The sequence below is a fragment of the Cyclopterus lumpus genome, chromosome 6, assembly GCF_009769545.1.
Source record: "Cyclopterus lumpus isolate fCycLum1 chromosome 6, fCycLum1.pri, whole genome shotgun sequence".
In the NCBI taxonomy this organism is placed as follows: Eukaryota; Metazoa; Chordata; class Actinopteri; order Perciformes; family Cyclopteridae; genus Cyclopterus; species Cyclopterus lumpus.
The window spans coordinates 2,522,501-2,547,500 of NC_046971.1; the positions used below are offsets into that span (position 1 = coordinate 2,522,501).

General features: G+C 50.9%; 1 protein-coding gene across 2 annotated transcripts; it reads left to right on the forward strand.

Moving 5' to 3' along the window:
- Nucleotides 1-11,532: 11,532 nt before the first annotated feature.
- Nucleotides 11,533-20,073, forward strand: LOC117731866 (E3 ubiquitin-protein ligase TRIM39-like). 2 transcript variants are annotated; one of them, XM_034534389.1, is made up of 3 exons: nt 11,533-11,687; nt 12,177-12,359; nt 18,106-20,073. In XM_034534389.1, the coding sequence occupies exon 3, from the start codon at nt 18,115-18,117 to the stop codon at nt 19,735-19,737; it is 1,623 nt and encodes a 540-aa protein (XP_034390280.1). In that variant the 5' UTR covers nt 11,533-11,687; nt 12,177-12,359; nt 18,106-18,114; the 3' UTR covers nt 19,738-20,073. The 2 variants fall into 2 exon arrangements, with proteins under 2 accessions (XP_034390280.1, XP_034390281.1); XM_034534390.1 differs by lacking the exon at nt 12,177-12,359.
- Nucleotides 20,074-25,000: the final 4,927 nt, after the last annotated feature.

Below are 25,000 nucleotides of genomic sequence, written 5' to 3' on the forward strand. Positions count from 1 at the left end.
TCCGCCAGCTAACGTTAGCTAGCAGACGACTCGCTGGAAATTGACTCTCCGCCGACTGAGCCCCGCAACGAGCCCCGCACTGCACCCTGCTGCTGCTCCAGCTGCTGCTACTGCTACTCCACCTGCTACTGCTACTCCACCTGCTGCTACTACTCCACCTGCTGCTACTGCTACTCCACCTGTTGCTACTCCACCTGCTGCTGCTGCTCCACCTGCTGTTACTGCTCCACCTGCTGCTGCTGCTACTCCACCACCTGCTGCTACACCTGCTGCTGCTGCTGCTACTCCACCTGCTGCTGCTACTCCACCACCTGCTGCTGCTGCTACTCCACCTGCTGCTGCTACTCCACCGCCTGCTGCTACACCTGCTGCTGCTACTCCACCTGCTGCTGCTACTCCACCGCCTGCTGCTACACCTGCTGCTGCTACTCCACCTGCTGCTGCTACTCCACCGCTTGCTGCTACACCTGCTGCTGCTACTCCACCTGCTGCTGCTACTCCACCGCCTGCTGCTACACCTGCTGCTGCTACTCCACCTGCTGCTGCTACTCCATCTGCTGCTGCTACACCTGCTGCTGCTACTCCACCTGCTGCTGCTACTCCATCTGCTGCTGCTACACCTGCTGCTGCTACTCCACCTGCTGCTGCTACTCCACCACCTGCTGCTACACCTGCTGCTGCTGCTACTCCACCTGCTGCTGCTGCTGCTACTCCACCACCTGCTGCTCCACCTGCTGCTGCTGCTACTCCACCACCTGCTGCTCCACCTGCTGCTGCTGCTACTCCACCTGCTGCTGCTACTCGCAGCCGGTCAGACGCTCAGGTCGGGAGGCTGATGTTGAGTTGCTAAAACTTGGATGGTCTTCTGGCCCAAAAATGGCTCGTCTGTTGTTTTTAAACCTTTTAACACTTTTATTCTTGATCTTATCCATCTCATCCATTTGTAGTTTTGAGCTCCGCACACAAGTAAGTTATCCTCATAAAGGAACCTGTACCACTCATCGTAGTTCTTTGTTAAATAGAGACGTTGTTTCTTTTATAATTACACAATGCCTCTCCTTACCCTTGCACTCTTTTCCCCAGTGGTTGTACTCATGTCATGTTATGAGAACACTATCTGAATTTATTGAGCTGCCTTTCGATGTGCCAAAATCAAAATCAATGTCAATCACCAGAAAACGACATTGCAACTTTTCAAAGATCATGTGTAGTGCTCTAATAATCATATTACTTATGATCTCTGGTAATGTGCATGCTAACCCTGGCCCTATTGCATCTGAAAATGTTAGTCTATCTCTCACTAATGTGGCCTCAAATGACCTGTCCTTTGATGACTTTTGTACCAGAAAGAGCCTGGGTCTCCTGCACATCAATGCAAGAAGCCTATTACTTAAAATGAATGATGTGACGGTATGGGTTGAGAGCTCTAAGCCTGAGGTTTTGGTAGTAACAGAGACCTGGTTTAGAAACTCCACCCCCTACCCTGAGTCACACATTCCTGGTTATAATTTGTTTAGACAGGACAGGTCATCTAAGGGTGGAGGTGTGGCGATTTACACCAAAGAGCACCTCAAATGCACAATTGCCTTAGCCAAATCAATTTCAAAGCAATTTGATTTACTCATCATTAATATTAAGCTTTCAAATAATTTCACTTTATCAGTGGCCGGTTGCTATCGTCCTCCTGCAGCTCCGGCCTGCACCTTAACGGCCTTGAGCAGTGCAATAGCCCCCTTTACTAGAGCTGAATTTGTACTTCTTGGTGATCTAAACTGTTCAATCCACCTGGCAATGTTTTAGAGCAATATGATGCACTTAATCTACATCAGATTATTTGCTCTCCCACCCGAAAACCTGAAAAGGCAACTCTGATTGATGTTATACTCACAAACGCACCTCATAAGTACCAATCTGGGGTGTTTTGTGCAGATATCAGTGACCACTGTTTTATTGCCTGTGTCCGAAAGGGCTGCTCTGTCAAGCAGCCAGCTCAGATTTGTTGCAAACGTGTTTTTAAAAATTTAGATCCACAAACCTTTTTACATGACCTGGCAGACGTGAACTGGTCCAGTCAGCCTGATCCCCACCGTTGATAATGCTTTGAATCTTTTTTATGAGTTGTTCAAGGATGTTGTCAATAAACATGCCCCAGTTAAAAGGTTTAGGATAAAAGGTCGACATAACCCCTGTTTTGATTATGAGCTTACTGTGCTCTTACAACGAAAAAAATGGTGCCTGGCGTAAAGCACGCCACACTAAATCGTAGACAGATACTCTGGCTTTTAGGCAGATCAGGAATACGTCTTTGCAAGCGGTTCGCAAGGCCAAGGCTGATTATTTTCAAAATCAGTTTTTCCTTTGTGGCTCTGATCCTAAACATTTCTGGAAAACAGTGAAAGTCCATCCATCCATCCATTATCACCCGCTTATCCGGGGTCGGGTCGCGGTGGCAGCAGGTTCAGCAGGCCGACCCAGGCTTCCCTCTCACCCGCAACACTTTCCAGCTCATTCTGGGGGATCCCGAGGCGTTCCAAGGCCAGCCGGGAGATATAATCCCTCCAGCGTGTCCTCGGTCTTCCCCGGGGCCTCCTACCACTTGGACGTGCCCGGAAAACCTCTAATGGGAGGCGTCCAGGAGGCATCCTGACTAGATGCCCGAACCACCTCAGCTGACTCCTTTCGACACGAAGGAGCAGCGACTCGACTCCGAGCTCCCCCCTGATGTCTGAGCTCCTTACCCTATCTCTAAGGCTGAGCCCGGCCACCCTACGGAGGAAGCTCATTTCGGCCGCTTGTATCCGAGATCTCGTTCTTTCGGTCACGACCCAGAGTTCGTGACCATAGGTGAGGGTTGGAACGTAGACCGACCAGTAAATGGAGAGCTTTGCCTTCCGGCTCAGCTCCCTCTTCACCAAGACAGACCGGTACAGCGCCTGTTTTACTGCTGCAGCCGCACCGATCCGCCTGTCGATCTCCCGCTCCACCTTACCCTCACTCGTGAACAAGATACTTGAACTCCTTCGCTTGGGGTAGGCAGTTTGCCCCCACCTGGAGGGAGAAATCTGCAGGTTTCCGGCATAGCACCATGGCCTCAGATTTGGAGGTGCTAACTCTTATCCCTGCCGCTTCGCACTCGGCTGCAAAACGCCACAGTGAATGCTGGAGGTCACGGTCCGAGGAGGCAAACAGGACCACATCATCTGCGAACAGCAGAGAGGCGATCCCGAGACTCCCGAACCGGATCCTCTCCACCCCCTGGCTGCGCCTAGATATCCTGTCCATGAAGGTCACGAACAGGACCGGTGATAAAGGGCAGCCCTGGCGGAGGCCAACACCCACCGGGAACGTGTCTGACTTACTACCGAGGAGACGAACACAGCTCCTACTGCAGGCGTACAGAGACCGGATGGCTCGTGCCAACGGGTCCGGCACCCCATACTCCCGCAGCACCCCCCACAAAAACCCCAGAGGGACGCGGTCGAAAGCCTTCTCCAGGTCTACAAAGCACATGTAAACTGGTTGGGCAAACTCCCAGGACCCCTCCAGTAATCTTGCGAGGGTAAAGAGCTGGTCCACTGTTCCACCACCGGGACGGAATCCGCACTGTTCGTCTTGAATCCGAGGTTCGACAAGCGGTCGGAGCCTCCTCTCCAGCACCCTGGCATAAGCTTTTCCCGGGAGGCTGAGCAGTGTGATACCACGATAGTTCGAGCACACTCTCCGGTCCCCCTTCTTGAAGATGGGAACCACCACCCCGGTCTGCCAGTCCATGGGCACTGTTCCCGACCCCCATGCAACACTGAAAAGGCGTGTCAACCAAGACAGCCCAACAATGTCCAGCACTTTCAGCATCTCAGGGCGGATCTCATCCACCCCTGGCGCCTTGCCACCAAGGAGCTTTTTGACTACCTTAGCGACCTCTGGCAGGGATATGGGTGAATCCACCTCAAAGTCTTCCGGCGCTGCCCCCTCTCCGGGGGACATGTTGGCCGGGTTTAGGAGTTCCTCAAAGTGCTCTTTCCACCGCCCGACGATGTCCCCAGTCCGGGTCAGCAGTTCCCCCCCCCCCCCTGCTGAGAACAGCCTGGGGTAGACCCTGCTTTCCCTTCCTGATCCGTCGGATGGTTTGCCAGAACTTCCTTGAGGCCAACCGAAAGTCCTTCTCCATGGCCTCCCCGAACTCCTCCCATGCCCGAGTTTTAGCCTCCGCGACCATCGCCGCTGCAGCCCTTCTGGCCCGCCGGTACCCGTCAGCTGCTTCAGGAGACCCCTGGGCCAGCCAGGCCCGAAACGCCTCCTTCTTCAGTTTGACGGCTTCCCTCACCCCCGGTGTTCAGAGCCTTACTCCCCGCAACCCGTAGGCGCAGGGAGACGACCCTCTCGTTCCCCGGGGAAAACTCCAACACAGCGGCGCTCAGCCGGGGGCTCGTGAGTATCCCCACTCCCGCCCGGCGCCTCTCACCCTGGGCAACTCCAGAAAAAAACAAAGTCCAACCCTTCTCCAGATGCTTGGTTCCAGAGCCCATGCTGTGCGTGGAGGTGAGCCCAACTATATTTAGCTGGTACCGCTCCACCTCCTGCACCAGCTCCGGCTCTTTCCCCGCTAGTGAGGTGACGTTCCACGTCCCTAGAGCTAGTCTATGCCGCCGGCGATCGGCCCGCCCAGGTCTCCCGCCTGGCCCGCCGCCCGGTCTACATAGCACCCGACCCCGATAATTCTCCCTGCGGGTGGTGGGTCCACAGGGTGACTGCTGCTCCATGGTGTTTTTTCGGGCTGAGCCCGACCGGGCCCCATGGGAGAAAGCCCAGCCACCAGACGCTCGCCGACGAGCTCCCCTCCTGGGTCTGGCTCCGGGAGGGTGCCCCGGTTTCCCTTGACCGGGCAAGGTAGCTTCAGTCCGTGGGCTGCTTATCATCAGGGTTTATTGAACTGCTCTTAGTCTGGGCTCTCCCCCGAAACCTGTTTGCCTTGGGAGACCCTACCAGGGGCTGATGCCCCGGACAACATAGCTCCCAGGATCACTGAGCCACTCAAACTCCTCCACCACGTTAAGGTGGCGATTCATAGGAGGAGTGAAAGTCCTGGAAAACAAACCATCTTGCCATCTGCCTTGACATCATAGTGTCAGACAGGGGGCGTATGGTGGACCTTTTTAACAATCATTTCATAAACTCAGGTTCTATCGTAGATTCAGTAATTGATAACTCCCTGCCATTAGATCCTACTATTTGTTCATCTGCAGTCTCACCACCCTCCCTCCCAGTCCATACCATCACCCCCACTTATAGTTTCAACTTGCGGGCGGTCTCGGAACGTGAGGTCTTGGATGAGCTGCTTAGATTGAACCCTAAAAAACCAGCAGGGTCCGATGAGCTGGACCCCTTCCTTTTAAAAACTGCAGCCCCCATCATTGCGGCTCCAATCACAGCCATTTTCAACCTGTCCTTAAACACGGCTGAAATACCTGTTGCCTGGAAATCAGCTGTAGTGCGTCCTCTTTTTAAGGGGGGGCGATCAGGCTGATCCAAATTGCTATAGGCCCATTTCTATTCTGCCATGTCTGTCTAAGGTGTTGGAAAGGCTTGTGGGTAGTCAGTTAACCGACTACCTGGAGGCCCACAATATTCTGTCTAGTGCTCAATCAGGCTTCAGAACTGGCTATAGGTGTGTAACAGCAACCCTTAAGGTCCTTAATGACATAATTTCTGCCTTGGACTCAAAGATGTTTTATGCTGCAATTTTTATAGATCTAGCCAAAGCCTTTGATTCAGTACATCACTCTGTTCTCATTGACAGAGTTAACTACCTTACAGACAGAGTGCAATGTGTGAGAGCAGAGCAACTTCTCTCGCAGCCTCTCCCGGTCACCAAAGGTGTCCCTCAGGGATCAATTCTTGGCCCTACTATTTTCTCCATCTGTATCAATAATATAGCAAGTTCTGTAGTGGATTCATCCATCCATCTGTACGCAGATGACACAATCCTTTACTCTATTGGCCCCTCTCCAGATGTAGTCCGTCAAAAGCTTCAGCACAGTTTTAATAAAATCCAACAGGCTTTCTCTAGTCTGCATCTACAATTAAATGTCTCTAAGACCAAAGTAATGTGGTTTGGTAAGAAAGGACGTGCACCCTTAATTGCCCCTAGCATTTCTACCCTTGATGGGGCTCCTCTAGATCAGGTTACTGTGTTACGGTTTGTCTTTGACCCCAAGCGCACAGCAACAGGAAGGTTTTAGTCTTAGCCAAACACACGGTGTAGTTTATTAGAGCACAAAAGAAACACAAAAAATCCGGCCCACCGAGACGCTTGGTTGCCCGGATGAAAGTCAAGTTCTTATGATCCGTCCAGATGGTGAATGGCTGCTCAGCCGCCTCCAGCCAATGGCGCCACTCCCCCAGAGCAGCTACCACTGCCAGCAACTCCCTGTTCCCGATGTCGTAGTTCTCCTCAGCAGGAAGGACCCGGGAGAAGAACCCGAGAGAAGAACGCACAGGGATGAACCTTCTGATCCGCCACGGCTCGTTGGGAAAGAACCGCCCCCAACCCGGTGTCTGAGGCATCCACTTCCACAATGAACTGCCTCTTAGGGTCGGGATGGAGTAGAACTGGGGCGCTGGTGAACCTCCTCGAGAGCCAGAAATGCGGCATCGGTAGCTGGGGACCAGATGAACGGCTGGGAGGGAGAGGTCAGCCTGGTGAGCGGTTCCGCCACGACACTGTAGTTCCGGATGAACTCCTGTAGAAGTTGGCAAACCCGAGGAAGCTCTGCAACTCCTTGCGCTACGTGGGGTTCGGCCAGTCCACCACAGCCTGGATCTTGCGGGGGTCGGCCCGAGTCTGACCCTTCTCCACAATGAAGCCTAAGTAGTCGACAGAGGTTGAGTGGAATCGGCACTTCTCAGCCTTGACGAATTAAGGAGGAAACGCTTGAGCACCCGGTGGACGTGCTGGACATGATCCTCGAGGGTTCTGGAGAAGACCAGGATGTCGTTGAGGTAAACAACCACAAACTCGTCCAGCATGTGGTGGAGCACATCGTTCATGAGTGCCTGGAATACTGCCGGGGCGTTGGTAAGGCCGAACAGCATTACCCGGTACTCGTAGTGACCTCGGGGTGTCTTGAAGGCGGTCTTCCACTCGTCCACCTTCCTGATTCGAACCAGGTGGTAGGCACTCCGGAGATCCAGCTTGGTGAAGATGGTAGCCTGGGTGAGGGGCTCAAGGGTGGAACTCATGAGGGGGAGGGGGTACTTGTTCTTGACCGTTATGTCGTTCAGTTGGCGATAGTCAATACAGGGTCGGAGGCCCCCATCCTTCTTCACGAAGAAGAAGCCCGCTGCCACCGGGGAGGACGACGGCCGAATGAGCCCTGCTGCCACTGACTCCGATATGTACTCGTCCATCGAAGCCTTCTCCGGAATAGACAGTCTGTACAGCCGACTGCTGGGAAGGGATGCCCCAGGGCGGCGGTCAATTGCACAGTCGTACGGCCTATGTGGAGGGAGCGACTGAGCCCGTGTCTTGCTGAAAACCTCTCCCAGATCGTGGTACTCAGGAGGAATAAAGGAAACGTCCGGGGGAGGGGCACTGGGGATTGGTCGGGGTGACGGGCTGGGGGCTGCCTGTAGACACTGGGCGTGACAGGAGGAACTCCATTCCAGGATCGTCCCAGAGGACCAGGCAATGTGTGGCTCATGCTGTACAAACCAGGGGTGCCCTAGGATCACAGGGGCCGGTGGCGATTGGCTCAGGTAGAACTGGCGGTTCTCCAAATGGTTTCCCGCCACGGTGAGGGAGATGGGACGGGTGCACTGGGTGATGCGGACCAGATGGCGGTTGTCCAGTGCAAAGGCCTCTACGGGCTCCTCCAGTGCTTCTAGCGGGATGTTAGCCTGGCCAGCGAACTCCGAGTCCAGGAACCACTCATCTGCCCCAGAATCGAGGAGGGCCCCCACTGTAATCCGCTGATCCGCCCAGGCCAGGGTGACGCTAATCCGCCGGCTCGGTGGTGCAGGACTACGGAACAGGAAAGGTGACTAGGATCTCTCAAGGTCCTGGTGAGCCTAATCTTTTGGCCGGGTGGGGCAGCCGCTGATGCGATGTCCCTTCTGGCCACAGTAGAGACACAGGCTTGCCCTAAAATCGGGCCTCCCGTTCGGCTGGGCTATGGCGCGTACGTCCCAGCTGCATGGGTTCCTCGCCAGTCTTCGTCTGTGATGAGGGCAGGACGGGAATAGGGGAACCCTCTGCTGGGTCTGTGGGGGGTGGGAAGGGACCCCCGGAGGACTCGCTCCCGCCTCCTCTCACAGAGGCATCCATCGATGCGGATGGCGAGGTTGATGAGGTCATCGAGAGAAGAGGACTCCTCCTGTGTGGCTAGCTGGTCTCTCACCGCCTCGCTGAGCCCCCTCCGGAAGGTGACCCGAAGCGCAGGATCGTTCCACCCGCTCTCCGCAGCGGCCAACCTGAACTCCACTGAGTAGTCCGCCACTCTGCCACCACCCTGTTGGATACTGCTCAACCGGGCACCGGGGTCCTGACCACTGGCTGGATGATGGAACACCTTACGTAGCTCTGCCACAAACTCCCTATAGGAGAGACAGAAGCTGGCACCCATGGCCCAGGAAGCGGTAGCCCACTGGGCTGTCCGGCCGGCGAGCAGGTTAATTACATACGCGACTCGAGTGGCGTCAGAGGTGAACCTGCTAGGCTGGTGAGCGAAAACCAACTCACACTGCATGATGAAGGTGGCACAAGTCTCAAAATCGCCCTCGAACGATCGTGGGCTGGAGAGGCTCCCGTGGTACTGGGTTGGAAACCGCAGGGTTAACCGGAGAGGGATCCACAGGGGGCAGGTTCACAGGCTGGTTCAGCGGCTGGGTGGTGAGGGCCATCGTCAACGCCCGCAGCTGTAGCAGGATCTCGGCTTGTTGGTCTGCTGATGCCGCCTGCTGACGAGTCAGGATCTCCACAGAAGCGTGGAGCGGCTGGACCTGGGCTTGGAGGTTCTGCACGGCAACGGAGGCTGCCTCCAGCTGGTGAGAGTGGGTGTTGGTCAGATGCAGCTGCCTACTAAGGGCAACCTGAACAGAGCTGGACAATCCACTCTCTGTGTCGGCTGGGGTCGTCATGGCGAGATCATACTGTTACGGTTTGTCTCTGACCCCAAGCGCACGACAACAGGAAGGTTTTAGTCTTAGCCGAACACACTGCGTAGTTTATTAGAGCACAAAAGAAACACAAAAAAACTCAAAGTGTCTCCTTAATCCACGAGTGATTGAACATCAAACCCGACAAACCAAAAACTCCTCTTCTCCAGGGGAAGGGAAAATAATCTATACAAAAAAATCCAAGAAAATACTCCATACAAAAAGTCAGCAAAGACACGAGGGAAACAGCAACGACCCGAGGAGGGAAAGTCCACGGACATCATGGCACGAACTCTCAACGTCAGCACAGACAGTCCTGATCTTTATTCCCCGTGGACAACGAGCTGACGAGCTGCAGCTGTGGGACGAGCTGAGTGGCTTCAGGTGTGAGTTGGAGCTCACCTGGCTTGTCCCCGCCTCCAAGCCCGTAGCTCCCTGGCAGCGCTCTGAGGTACCGGGTGTCACTGTGTGAACGGGCTGAGGAGGGAGTCCGGCTGGCTGAGTCCTGACATACCGAATATAAATATTTAGGAATCTGGCTAGACAATACTCTCTCCTTCTCCATCCACATTGATAAACTGCTGTCCAAAATCAAATCAAAAATTGGGTTCCTCTACAGAATGCGCTCTGCTTTCACCGCCTCTGCTAAAAAGTTGTACAAATGACCATCCTTCCCATGTTTGATTATGGGGATGTCATCTATAGATCAGCATGCAAGGGTTCGCTACAAAAGCTCGATGTTCTATACAACTCTGCAATCCGGTTTGTAACAAATGCTCCTTTCAGAACACACCACTGCACTCTATATTCATCACTAAACTGGCCATCTTTGTGTACGCGTCGACAAATTCACTGGTTCTTGTTAATCTATAACACTCTCCTTGGTTTATCTCCGCCCTACCTGTGTCAGCTGCTGCACATCTCATGCCCTGCTTACAACACTCTCTCTGCTAACAGTATTTTGTTGGATGTCCCTAAAATGTATCTGCACTTGGTTTGTCTTCATTTAATGTTGCTGCAGCTACAACCTGGAATGAACTACAGAAATACTTGCAACTACAGTCCTACGTCTCCAAGTCGGCCTTTAAAGCCAAGATCACGGACTTGCTGAAAGAAGAATGCAGCTGTTTCTCAGGCTGTTAGCATGTTGCTTTCTCCACTCCTTGGCACTTTTTAATCCTGTTATTTATTCATTTATTTTTCCTCTCCTTTCCTTCAAGAGGTTTTCGCCTCTTCTCAGGCCACAGTTGAAAATAAGAATTTGTTCTTAATCTGTTTCGCCTGGCTAAATAAAGGTTAAATAAATAAAAAATAAACCTCTCATGAACTGCTACAATATTACATACAATGTTGTCAATCTTGACATGTATCACAGTTTTAGTACTCCTTCAGTTCAGGTTGTGATTACTTCCTCCGCCGCTCCCTGTTGGCGACGGGCCACTGAAGGAGCATCAACACTGAGATAGGAGAGTCCGAAGGTCACTTTTACAATCGTATCAATCTTAACATGTATACTGGAGATATCAAATATCTATAAAAATATCTCCACATCATCATATAAGCCCTGCTCTTCGACTCCACACAGTTTGTCGTCTTGTGTGTAGTGGGTCAGCGTCGTACACCAGTACAGTTTGTGAACATTGTACAGTCCTCATATAGTCCGTCTTTTCTGTCTGGTGGGGTAAACTTGTCTCCTGTTCCTGTATGTCTGAGTATTGATCCTGTCAGTGGGTCCAAACCATACCCTATCATCTAATGAAGCAACCGTCACAGTACCATCGGCGTATGTCTGAATGATCATTACTTCTAGTTTCCCTTTATCAAAGTTTCGACTCCATACTACCTCCCTAGGTCCTGTGTTATTGGCTCCTGTGTTAATTCTCACGTCTAGAAGGTTACATATGGTATAACTTCCGCCTGCTCGTACTGTGACATGTGCTTTGCCCGGGGAGGCAAATATCACCTGGTCTGGGGTGGGTTTCCCTGTTAATTTGTGAACAAAACGGGGCCACTCAACTCCTATCATCAACCCAACACATATAAGTCCAAGGAGGACTCCTAGAATCACTTTGGGCATAGTAAACCTTGGTTAATGAAACATAATGTGTGTAAGCATTTGTTTTAGTTCAGGGCGATCAGGTATATTTAACAATGTCTCTTGATTGATTGCTTTTTTGGAGGGTGGTTTTATGATACATATCTTTGCTGGTGGTGGTGTTTAGTACTCCTTCAGTTCAGGTTCTCATTACTTCCTCCACCGCTCCCTGTTGGTGACGGGCCACAGAAGGAGGATCAACACTGAAGGAGGATCAACACTGAAGGAGGATCAACACTGAAGGAGGATCAACACAGAAGGAGCTGTAGAGTTTAAAGGTCACTTTTCCTGAAGTGACAGTAAAGTGAGTCTGAGACAGCAGAGCTGCAGTCGAGACAAGTCTCTCTGTTTCTCTCTAAAGAAACATTCAACTGAATCCAGCAGCTTTTTCTCAACAACAACAACAACAACAACACAACAGAATCTCTGACAAACACTGGTGAGTCCACTCTTCTGCACAGACTCAATACAGTCTCTCACTATCCTTAGCTAACAAGCTAACCGTTCCCCTGAACTAAGTGTTCACCGTAAACACAGTTTCAACAACGTTTTAATGAGGGTGCCTGTTCACTGCGCTACACTCTTCGTTTGTCTTGCGTTACTCTTCTTCTGACAAACTCGACAAAGAAGCGTGAACACAAAGCGCCGACAACCCTCCTAGTGGTGAGATGGAGACACCGACTAGCCGTTTTAGATATTACCCACGTTACCGTATACAATCAGTTAGTAAAGAAAGACAATGGGTATAGAACAGTGTTCGGCCTAGATTCTGATCAATTGATATTCTTACCACAAATTAAACATACACCTATTTAACACATCCTTAAAATGCATTTGAAGAATACTTAAACTTAAGTGAAGTTTTTAATGCAAGATGTTTACTTGTAGTGAAGTATTTTCACATTGTGTGTTTGTACTTTAATTTCAGTTCAGGTTCTCATTACTTTCTCCACCGCTCCCTGTTGGCGACGGGCCACAGAAGGAGGATCAACACTGAAGGAGCTGTAGAGTCACTTTTCAGGAAGTGAAAGTAAAGTGAGTCTGAGACATTCAACTGAATCCAGCAGCTTTCTCTCAACAACAAAAACAACAGAGTCTCTGACAAACACTGGTGGGTCCACTCTTCTACAAAGACGAAATACACTCACTAAATATTTGATCCACGTTGAGTTCAAACTAGAATCTGATTGTTTTACGTCTAGTTTTTTCATTGTGACACGTTTGAGTCTCGGGCAGGCACCAAAGAGGGCAACACACACAATCTTGAGGGCAGTAACAGTCTTTATTTGTTCTGGTTACGCTTCTGGTAGCGCACGACCCAGGCATCCGCTACCCGTTCCCCCTTTCCTCTCTAGCTACTCCTGCTCTTATACGGAAAACAAAACACACACACACAATTGATCCCAGCTGAGGCTGATTTACACATCACGACACCGTTCCCTGAACCACCCCCCGCTCCACCCACTCTGCAGCTGAGCCTAACCACACCCCGCTGCCACAATCATATAAAGAATATTAATCCATATAAATGTGTCATTGTAGATCAAACCAACAGTTAGAAACCAAACCACAGGGACTGAACTCTGGTTAAAGGTTACACAGGATACAGTCACATGACTTCACAACAGGCTCGTCCCAGAGAGCTGCTTCAAGCCTGGAATGTAGAGGAGAGCAGTATAACAGACCTCGTTCGGATTTATTCAAATGTAATTATAAATATATATGTAGAAATGTGCGTGTAGCTGCATCCTTTGTTCTTTTCATGTCAGTCTGTGAAATACATTATTACTCGACTTGATATGTGTTGTTTAAATAAGCTTTATTATTATCAACCACACTGTATATGTTTTTAGATTAAACCTGAGACTAATAGTCAACAATCGAGTTTTAAGTATTACAGTTATACATAAAAGTAGAAATTTCTACAACACGTGGTGTTTACTGTCAAATCTAAGAGCCAATCAGCTCTCTGATGTGCCGAGAGCCAGGCATTTCCCATCATGCACTGGGCCGCTAAATCGGTGGGCCCCTAAAATCTGCGTCCGCTTCGCTCTCGTGAGATTATCGTTGACCACGTGTTCATGACTTCAGAGTCGAGATCAAGGCTGGGGTCGAATGGTCAAATAATGACCTCCTAACGTCTATTCCTAACCACCTTTCCTTGACCTTGTGGAAAACGTCCCGGGGTCAAGGAAAGGTGGGAAGGAGAGTTCACGAGAAGTTGAGAAAAGAGTTAGAAAAGAAAAGAGTTTAGAGAATCCGACTCCACTTTCACTAAACTACGTAGTTATGAGGCGACGGTCTGAAAGTACAATGTTCAGGAGATGGAATAGATCAAAGTTCAATTATTTATTAACGAGGTTGGAATATAAATGAAAGGAGAATATAAAAGTAAACCAAGGGATCGTCACAGATAACAAAGCTACTAAACTGTCTCATTGTTCAGTTTCAAACATGATGAATTAAATACGATCTTCCACTTACAATGTCTCATATTATATATATTCTTTGTTGTTATGGTTTATATGCAGATTATAATCTGATCATAAGAATATGCAGACAATAGTCTATGAAACACAACATGAGATTGGATTTTAATTATGATACTAACAAGAACCAGAAGGTTTAGGATGTTATCACTGCTCATCAGATTAGTTTATCATTGATTTAATATTATTATATGAATAACTAACAAGCAGCTAATTCCCAAATGCAGCAGTCATATAAGTGACTGACAGCAGCCAGAGATCAGCCTTAAAAAAAATACCACTTAAAGGGCAATTTAATTTATTTAAACCTCCAGAAATGTAAACCTCCAGAAAAACTATTATAAGAAAAACTATTATAATTCAAAAACTATTATAATTCAAATTATTTCCCAAGTTTAAGTGTCAGGTACTTCATACAGAAGACCCTCTGTCCTGACTGTGAGGCCTCCTCTGATGAGAATGAGACCCTCAGTCCTGATGTGAGGCCTCCTCTGATGAGAATGAGACCCTCAGTGTTGACTATGAGGCCTCCTCTGATGAGAATGAGGCCTCCTCTGATGAGAATGTGACCCTCAGTGTTGTCTATGAGGCCTCCTCTGATGAGAATGAGGCCTCCTCTGATGAGAATGAGACCCTCAGTGTTGACTATGAGGTATCATTCTCACCAGAGGAGGAGGCCTCACAATCAGGACCTCCTCAACATCATCTGTCTCAGACACGTTCTCCTCTCTGTCACTTTCAAGGTCAAAGAGATGTGACAAGACCTCCTTGACAGAAACCCGTTCCTTAGAAGTCATCTCCAGTTGAGAGAGAGCAGAAATAAAGAGCACACAGAACATCAAGAGAGAAGGCAAACGTTTACATCTATCAATATCTTCACAGGAACCATATTGTAACACGCGCGTGTTACTGCGGGTGGTATCCCCCTAGCACAGAGACACTAGAGACAGGAACTTGTTAGTGTTTTTTATTAATTCCAGACGGACGCAGTCTCCGTCATGCTTTCCACTAATCTGCTCCCGTGGACAGCAGCTCAGGTCCGGCGTTCTGCCGAATCCCCTCCCCCCGCTCCTTTGTCCACCTGCACTTATAATGGGGAGCAATCATAGTTAGACCCAGGTGAGGCCAATTAGGCCTCCACCTGGTACCGTTCCCTGAGCGTACTCCCCCACTCCCCTCTGCAGATACATACATACCTCCACTGCCCGACTTAGGCCAGGGTGCCATCCGGCCTAACCTACTCCCCCCCCCCCCTCCCCGTGAGAGCGGGAGAGGAAGTCGGCCACAACCATCTGCGTCCCCGGCCTATGGGTCACTTGGAAATTAAAAGGCTGTAAAGCCAGATACCACCGAGTGATCCGGGCGTTGGTATCTTTCATGCGGTGGAGCCATTGGAGCGGGGCATGGTCCGACCAGAGGCTGAATGAGCGCCCCAGGAGGTAGTAGCGCAGGGAGTCGTCGCCCACCGGATGGCCAGGCACTCCTTCTCCACCGTGCTGTGCCTGACCGCGCCCGGAGTCGTCTCAATTCGGTGCTCTATGAGGTTTGTGCGTCCTGGCAGGAGAGAGAACGCGTCAGCAAACTGCTGTTCTCTAGGTCCCGGAGAGATGGTCTTCACAAAGGAGCGAGGCTGGATTAGTAGATTTTGGAGCCTCAGGCCCCAGCTCCTCTCTCTCAGGTACCGCGGACACCAGAGAAACAGACTCCGCCTCCCTCCATGCTTTCAGGAGGTTGAGGTGGTAAATCTGTGTAGCTCCGCCCCTATCAGAACGCACCACCTCATAGTCGACATCCCCCACTCGCCGTGTGACCACAAAGGGCATTGCCACTTGGCGAGGAGTTTAGAGCTGGAAGAAGGAAGCAATACAAGTACCTTCTCTCCCGGCGTGAATTGTCTCAGTCTGGCCCCTCTGTCGTACAGCCGCTGTTGACGCCCCTGGGCCTGGAGCAAATTCTCACGTGATAGCCGACCCAGTGTGTGGAGTTTTGCTCGCAGGTCCATGACGTACTGGATCTCGTTTTTCCCGGTTCTCTGGTGGAGCGTCTTATTCAGACGCTCCACCAGACCGTTGGTCTGTGGGTGGTACACACTGGTCCGAATAGACTTAATGCCCAGTAACCCGTAAAGTTCTCTCAGTGATCTTGACATGAACTGGGTGGCCTGGTCAGTCAGAATCTTTTTCGGGATTCCGACTCGGGAGATGACCTGAAACAGCGCCTGCGTGACACTCTTTGCAGAAATGTTGCGCAAAGGCGCCCTCGGAATGGCCGGGGTATTTACCAACTGACACTCCGGGCAGGACACACACCACCGGCGCACATCCGCCCGGATGCCCGGCCAATAAAATCGGGTCATTATCCGGGCCAGTGTTTTATCATCGGTCCAGTGTTTTATCATATCCCATGTGACCAGCCATCGGGTTATAATGAGCCGCCTGGAAAATCATTTCCCGGCGGCTCTTCGGCACCAGCAACTGGGTGTTTTCCTCTCCTGTCTGAGCGTTTGAGAGACTCCCCGTGGGCTGGGAAGGGTGCCGGTGTCAGCTGGGGTCAAAGGATCGGGGAGCCGGGTCGAGGGTGCCCGACCGCGGAGCCGGCACGGGCCGTGCCAGGATCTGGGGTGGAAGCCTCCTCCACGGGGCGGGAATCGGCCGGGGTGGCGCCGGCATCCGACCGATGGCCCCCAGACCAACGGGATGCACCGCCAGGTGGTCCTCCGCTAGATTGACAGCGGTTTGCAGTGAGGCCAGCCGGTGGCAGCGGACCCACGCCGACGTTCTGGCTGGCAGCCCCCCAACGAATTGCTCCAGGACGATCCGCTCCACCACCCCCGGCGCTCCTCCGGGGCTCCCAGGCTGCAGCCATCTGTTCGCGGCGTCGCTGAGTCGCTGCGCGTAGGCGAAGGGCCGGTCCTCGGGCCCCAGCGTGGCCTCCCAGAACCTCCGCCGCTGGTCCTCCGGGGTCAGACCCAGCCGATCCATCACGGCCTTACGCACGTCTGCGTAGTTGCGCCGGGTTGCCGGGGGAAGTCCCAGGGCGGTCTGTGCCTCCCCGGTGAGAAGCGGCAGGAGACGGATCGCCCACTCCGCCACCGGCCAGCCGCAGGAAGGCCTGCACATCATCCGCCACGGACATTTTGGGCAGCGTCATCCCCCTCAAGGCGGAGGGGTCCTGCACCGGTGGCACCAGTGGAGCCGCAACTGTGCGGGCGGCGAGCTGCTCGAGGGCTTGAGCCTGCCTCTGCGCCTCCATAAACTGCCGATTTGCCTCGGCTTGGTCCCGCTGCATCTGGGCGATGCCTCCCAGCATCTCCCCCAGCGCGATCATCGGCTGGGCCGGCAGGCCTGGGTGTTCCTCGCCTCCGGTCATGTGCCTTTTTCTTTTCTCTTTTTCTTTTAAAGGGGGAACCCACGTTGGGCTCCACTGTAACACACGCGTGCTACTGCGGGTGGTATCCCCCTAGCACAGAGACACTAGAGACAGGAACTTGTTAGTGTTTTTTATTAATTCCAGACGAACGCAGTCTCCGTCGTGCTTTCCGCTAATCTGCTCCCGTGGACAGCAGCGCAGGTCCGGCGTTCTGCCGAATCCCCTCCCCCCGCTCCTTTGTCCACCTGCACTTATAATGGGGAGCAATCATCGTTAGACCCAGGTGAGGCCAATTAGGCCTCCACCTGGTACCGTTCCCTGAGCGTACTCCCCCACTCCCCTCTGCAGATGAGCTTAACCACACCCAGCCACCACACATATGTTCCCCTCAGTGGTTCTCTCACTACTACATGGTTATGTTAGGCTCTAAAGATTTTTGAAGATTATTATATTGCACGTTATAGGGACCTCGATATATTAATGTTGTCCACATTAAATTAGAATAAGTCATGAAATATGAAGCAAAAGAAAAGAGGTCAATCATATATTTTGAGACGTTAAACATTGAATGGGGTCAGATTGAGCCCAAAGGTCACAGGAGGGTTAATAGAAACAGAAGTAATGTGGTTTATGGGACCTAGAGTCGGACTCTCCTCGACCCACAAGGTTCTGGGCTTGTAGCAGCCTCTGGACCTCAGTGCTAAAGATGCTAGCGTAGCTGACTAGTTTCTTTTGGGCCTTCCCAATGTTTAGAGAGTCTGCATGTTTTCATACATTATGATCGGCGTCAGTGTATCGATATTGATCGCAAGAAGAAATACATTTTCATAGTATCGATATTTCAATAGCGCTTCTTCACTCGCAGAAAATTATTATAATACAATATAATAATTAAGGATGATATAATAATTCAGGATATTTTACTAATCATACTTTGATTTGATGAAACAAATAATAAAAAGTTATGTAATAACAGTTATTTTTCCCACTTGTCCTCAGACTGTAGACATGTCTGCTGCCAGCTGGCAGCTGATTGAGGATCAGTTTCTGTGCTCCATCTGTCTGGATGTGTTCACTGATCCAGTCACCATACCATGTGGACACAACTTCTGTAAAGCCTGCATCACTCAACACTGGAACATCAATGTCCCCTATCAGTGTCCCAACTGTAAGAAGTCTTTCTCCACCAGACCTGAGCTGCAGGTCAACACCTTCATCTCTGAGATGGTTGCTCAGTTCAGACAGTCAGCTCAACAGAAAGCCAGCAGCAGCAGCTCAGAGCAACAAGCTGCCAAACCAGGAGAAGTTCCCTGTGACGTCTGCACTGGAACCAAACTGAAGGCCCTGAAGTCCTGCCAGGTGTGTCTGGAGTCCTACTGTGAGACTCACCTGGAGCCTCATCTGACAAGACCAGGTCTGAAGAGACATCAGCTGATCGACCCCGTGGAGAACCTGGAAGGCAGGATGTGTACGAAGCACAATAAACTGCTGGAGCTGTTCTGTAAGACCGACCAGATGTGTGTCTGCACTTATTCAGACCACAAGAACCATGATGTTGTTCCTCTGAAAGAAGAATATGAAGGAAAGAAGGCCGAGATGGAGAAGACTGAGGCTGAAACCCAGCAGATGATCCAGAAGAGACAACTGAAGATTCAGGAGATCAAACACTCGGTGGAGCTCAGTGAGGAAGATGCAGACAGAGAGATAGCAGGTGGTGTTCAGGTCTTCACCGCTCTGAAGGAGTCTGTTGAGAGAAGCCAGGCTGAGCTCATCGACACGATCAAAGAGAAGCAGAGAAAGACAGAGAAACAGGCTGAAGGCTTCATCAAAGAGCTGGAACAGGAAATCTGTGAGCTGAAGAAGAGAAGCACTGAGGTGGAGCAGCTCTCACCCTCTGAAGACCACATCCACCTCTTCCAGAGCCTCAGGACCCTGAAGGCTGCTCCACCCACCAAGAACTGGGCTGGAGTCAGAGTCAGTCCACCTTCATATGAGGGGACTGTGATGAGAGCTGTGAACCAGCTGGAGGAGACGCTCAGTAAACAGATGAAGCTGGTCAAGCTGAAGAGGATCCAGCAGTCTGCAGTGGATCTGACACTTGATCCTGATTCAGCACATCCAAAACTCATCCTGTCTGATGATGGAAAACAAGTTACACATGGTGATGTAAAGAAGAATCTTCCAGACAATCCACAGAGATTTGATTATTGTGTTATTGGCTTAGCAAAGCAGAGTTTCTCTTCAGGAAGATTTTACTACGAGGTTCAGGTTGAAGGAAAGACTAAGTGGACTTTAGGAGTGATGAGAGAGTCCATCAACAGGAAGGGAAGAATCACACAGTCTCCTCAGAAAGGTTTCTGGATGATATGGTTGAATGAGAATGAGTACTCAGCTCGTGCTGACCCTTCAGTCCATCTCTCTCTGAAGTCTCAGCCTCAGAAGGTGGGGGTGTTGGTGGATTATGAGGAGGGTCTGGTCTCCTTTTATGACGTTGATGCTGCAGCTCTTATCTACTCCTTTACTGGCTGCTGCTTCACTGAGAAACTCTTCCCATACTTTAATCCATGTCTTAATGATGGTGGTAAAAACTCTGCTCCTCTGATCATCTCTCCTGTCAATCACACTGAGTAGAACAACCACTGGATTTCCTCCGGAAAGATTCACTAATAATTATTGTAACACATCTATAATATTGTTGATTTACGGTGTAAACACGATTCATTTTCACATTCTGATAAATGGGTTATTACTATTGGTCTGTAAATGTTTTTCTATAATTCGTCATAACTCCAACACACAGATTTAAAGCCACTGATTGATATTATCTAATGTAATCTAATTAATTATAATAACTGCATGACCTGCATTCAAGACTGTTGAATAATCAAAAACAATGTAATCAGCAATAATGACCATTTGCACATTAATTAAATATCAATGACAATGTTTTATTGTTGAATTATTGTATATTTTATAGATTATGAATACTGACACAAATTGGAGAACGTTTTATGAAAATAAAAAAAACAATTGTTTACGGTATTTTGTTTTGATCATTTTCAAATTAAAAGATAGATCAAGTTATCTCTGGTATGTTTTCAGGGGTGAAATAAAGATTAATTATTGATTCATATTGGTAATAAATTAATCAACAAACTGGTCATGAAACATTCAGCTGCTGTGACCAGAGAAGAAACATTTTGTATCGTGTTGTTTGAATTTAATGCAGTCGTCGTCTCTGAAGAAAGATTTTATTAACAGAATGAAAACAAAGAAAATTTGAACTGGATTTGTCTTTTTATTGTTACATTAAGTCAAACACTGTATTCAAGTACAATGTTGAGGTACTTTGTCAAGCCACTTTATACTACATGTCAGAGGTACATGTTGTACTTTTTACTGTACTACACCTCAGAGGTACATGTTGTACTATTTACTGTACTACACCTCAGAAGTACATATTGTACTTTATACTGTACTACACCTCAGAAGTACATATAGTACGTTATACTGTACTACATCTCAGAGGTACATGTTGTACTGTTTACTGTACTACACCTCAGAGGTACATATTGTACTTTTTACTGTACTACACTCCTGCTTCAAATCTCTTGACTCAATCATCACTCAATTCCACGATAAAAAGAAACTAGAAGTCTAAAATGAGACACCAAGAATCAAACTGGCCAGTCTCCAAAAACAAAAACACGAGGACTTGAATTCTCACATTTTTTCCACGACACACGAGCAAATCAACTTCAAGAGGCTTAAATGGATCCACCCCAATCAGTCCCATAACATCCGGTTAGTTACAGAACCGATCGTTCACATTTCAGACCTATCATCTCTCGGCCAATCTTCCCATTAACCTAGACCAATTGTCTTCAACGGTTTCTACTTCTAAACCGTCTACCTGTCTCTTAGACCCCATCCCAACGAGGCTGCTTAAAGACGTGTTGCCTTTAATTGGCACCTCTCTGCTGGATATTGTTAATGTGTCTTTGCTAACAGGCCATGTACCACATTCCTTCAAAGTAGCTCTAATTAAACCTCTCTTGAAAAAGCCCACTCTTAATCCAGAGGTGTTGGCTAACTACAGACCAATCTCTAACCTTCCCTTCCTCTCTAAGATCCTTGAGAAAGTAGTCGCAAATCAGTTGTGTGACTTCCTACATCAGAATAGTTTATTTGAGGAGTTTCAGTCAGGATTTAGAAAACACCACAGCACAGAGACAGCACTGGTGAAAATTACAAATGACCTCCTAATTGCATCAGATAAAGGACTCATCTCCGTACTGGTATTATTAGACCTTAGTGCTGCGTTCGACACCATTGATCATGACATCCTATTACAGAGACTGGATCAGTCGATTGCCATTTCAGGTACCGCACTAAGTTGGTTTAAATCCTATTTATCAGATCGATCTCAATTTGTATTTGTAAACGATGAAGCCTCAATGACCACCAACGTTAATCACGGAGTTCCACAAGGTTCTGTGCTTGGACCAATTTTATTTACCTTATATATGCTTCCTTTTCAATAAACCCTGATGATAAGCAGCCCACAGACTGAAGTTACCTTGCCCGGTCAAGGGAAACCGGGGCACCCTCCCGGAGCCAGACCCAGGAGGGGAGCTCGTCGGCGAGCGTCTGGTGGCCGGGCTTTCGCCCATGGGGCCCGGTCGGGCTCATCCCGAAAAAACATCATGGAGCAGCAGTCACCCTGTGGACCCACCACCCGCAGGGAGAATTATCGGGGTCGGGTGCTATGTAGACCGGGCGGCGGGCCAGGCGGGACACCTGGGCGGGCCGATCGCCGGCGGCATAGACTAGCTCTAGGGACGTGGAACATCACTTCACTAGCGGGGAAAGAGCCGGAGCTGGTGCAGGAGGCGGAGCGGTACCAGCTAGATGGGCTCACCTCCACGCACAGCATGGGCTCTGGAACCAAGCTCCTGGAGAAGGGTTGGACTTTGTCCTTTTCTGGAGTTGCCCAGGGTGAGAGGCGCCGGGCGGGAGTGGGGATACTCACGAGCCCCCGGCTGAGCGCCGCTGTGTTGGAGTTTTCCCCGGGGAACGAGAGGGTCGCCTCCCTGCGCCTACGGGTTGCGGGGAGTAAGGCTCTGACTGTTGTTTGTGCTTATGCACCAAACAGCATTTCGGAGTATCCGGCCTTCTTGGAGTCGGTGGGAGGGGTCCTGGAAAGGGCGCCGCCTGCCGACTCCATAGTTCTCCTGGGAGACTTCAACGCTCACGTGGGCAATGACAGAGAAACCTGGCGGGGCGTGATTGGGAGGAACGGCTTGCCCGATCTGAACCCGAATGGTGTTTTGTTGTTGGACTTCTGTGCTAGCCACAGTTTGTCCATAACGAACACCATGTTCGAACATAAGGTGGCTCATAAGTGTACCTGGTACCAGAACACCTTAGGCCGGAGATCAATGATCGACTTTGTAATCGTATCATCTGATCTGCGGCCGTATGTCTTGGACACTCGGGTGAAGAGAGGAGCAGAGCTGTCAACTGATCACCACCTGGTGGTGAGTTGGATCAGATGGCGGGGGACTCGGCTAGAGAGACCTGGCAAGCCCAAACGTGTAGTGAGGGTGAACTGGGAACGTCTGGCAGAGGATCCTGTCCGGGAGGTCTTCAACTCCCACCTCCGGAAGAACTTCTCACAAATCCCAAGGGAGGCTGGGGAAATGGAATCAGAGTGAACCTTGTTCAAAGCCTCTATTGTGGACGCGGCTGCTCGGGGCTGTGGCCGGAAGGTCATCGGTGCCTGTCGTGGCGGCAACCCGAGAACCCGGTGGTGGACACCGGGGGTGAGGGAAGCCGTCAAACTGAAGAAGGAGGCCTTTCGGGCCTGGCTGGCCCAGGGGTCTCCTGAAGCAGCTGACGGGTACCGGCGGGCCAGAAGGGCTGCAGCGGCGATGGTCGCGGAGGCTAAAACTCGGGCATGGGAGGAGTTCGGGGAGGCCATGGAGAAGGACTTTCGGTTGGCCTCAAGGAAGTTCTGGCAAACCATCCGACGGCTCAGGAAGGGAAAGCAGGGTCTACCCCAGGCTGTTCTCAGCAGGGGGGGGGGGGGAACTGCTGACCCGGACTGGGGACATCGTCGGGCAGTGGAAAGAGCACTTTGAGGAACTCCTAAACCCGGCCAACATGTCCCCCGGAGAGGGGGCAGCGCCGGAAGACTTTGAGGTGGATTCACCCATATCCCTGGCAGAGGTCGCTAAGGTAGTCAAAAAGCTCCTTGGTGGCAAGGCGCCAGGGGTGGATGAGATCCGCCCTGAGATGCTGAAAGCGCTGGACATTGTTGGGCTGTCTTGGTTGACACGCCTTTTCAGTGTCGCAAGGGGGTCGGGAACAGTGCCCATGGACTGGCAGACCGGGGTGGTGGTTCCCATCTTCAAGAAGGGGGACCGGAGAGTGTGCTCGAACTATCGTGGTATCACACTGCTCAGCCTCCCGGGAAAAGCTTATGCCAGGGTGCTGGAGAGGAGGCTCCGACCGCTTGTCGAACCTCAGATTCAAGACGAACAGTGCGGATTCCGTCCCGGTCGTGGAACAGTGGACCAGCTCTTTACCCTCGCAAGATTACTGGAGGGGTCCTGGGAGTTTGTCCAACCAGTTTACATGTGCTTTGTAGACCTGGAGAAGGCTTTCGACCGGGTCCCTCTGGGGTTTTTGTGGGGGGTGCTGCGGGAGTATGGGGTGCCGGACTCGTTGGCACGGGCCATCCGGTCTCTGTACGCCTGCAGTAGGAGCTGTGTTCGTCTCCTCGGTAGTAAGTCAGACACGTCCCCGGTGGGTGTTGGCCTCCGCCAGGGCTGCCCTTTATCACCGGTCCTGTTCGTGACCTTCATGGACAGGATATCTAGGCGCAGCCAGGGGGCGGAGAGGATCCGGTTCGGGAGTCTCGGGATCGCCTCTCTGCTGTTTGCGGATGATGTGGTCCTGTTTGCCTCCTCGGACCGTGACCTCCAGCATTCACTGGGGCGTTTTGCAGCCGAGTGCGAAGCGGCAGGGATGAGAGTTAGCACCTCCAAATCTGAGGCCATGGTGCTCTGCCGGAAACCGGCGGATTGCTCCCTCCAGGTGGGGGCAAACTGCCTACCCCAAGCGAAGGAGTTCAAGTATCTCTGGGTCTTGTTCACGAGTGAGGGTAAGGTGGAGCGGGAGATCGATAGGCGGATCGGTGCGGCTGCATCAGTAAAACAGGCGCTGTACCGGTCCGTCTTGGTGAAGAGGGAGCTGAGCCGGAAGGCAAAGCTCTCCATTTACTGGTCGGTCTACGTTCCAACCCTCACCTATGGTCACGAACTCTGGGTCGTGACCGAAAGAACAAGATCTCGGATACAAGCGGCCGAAATGAGCTTCCTCCGTAGGGTGGCCGGGCTCAGCCTTAGAGATAGGGTAAGGAGCTCGGACATCAGGGGGGAGCTTGGAGTCGAGTCGCTGCTTCTTCGTGTCGAAAGGAGTCAGCTGAGGTGGTTCGGGCATCTAGTCAGGATGCCTCCTGGACGCCTCCCATTAGAGGTTTTCCGGGCACGTCCAACTGGTTCCTACCAGTTGGACGTGCCCGGGGAAGACCGAGGACACGCTGGAGGGATTATATCTCCCGGCTGGCCTTGGAACGCCTCGGGATCCCCCAGAATGAGCTGGAAAGTGCTGCGGGTGAGAGGGGGGCCTGGGTCGGCCTGCTGAACCTGCTGCCACCGCGACCCGACCCCGGATAAGCGGGTGATAATGGATGGATGGATGCTTCCTTTGGGCAATATTATCAGGAAACACTCCATAAACTTTCATTGCTATGCAGACGATACTCAATTATATCTATCGATCAAACCAGAGGAGACCAACCAGCTCGCTAAAATTCAAGAATGTCTTA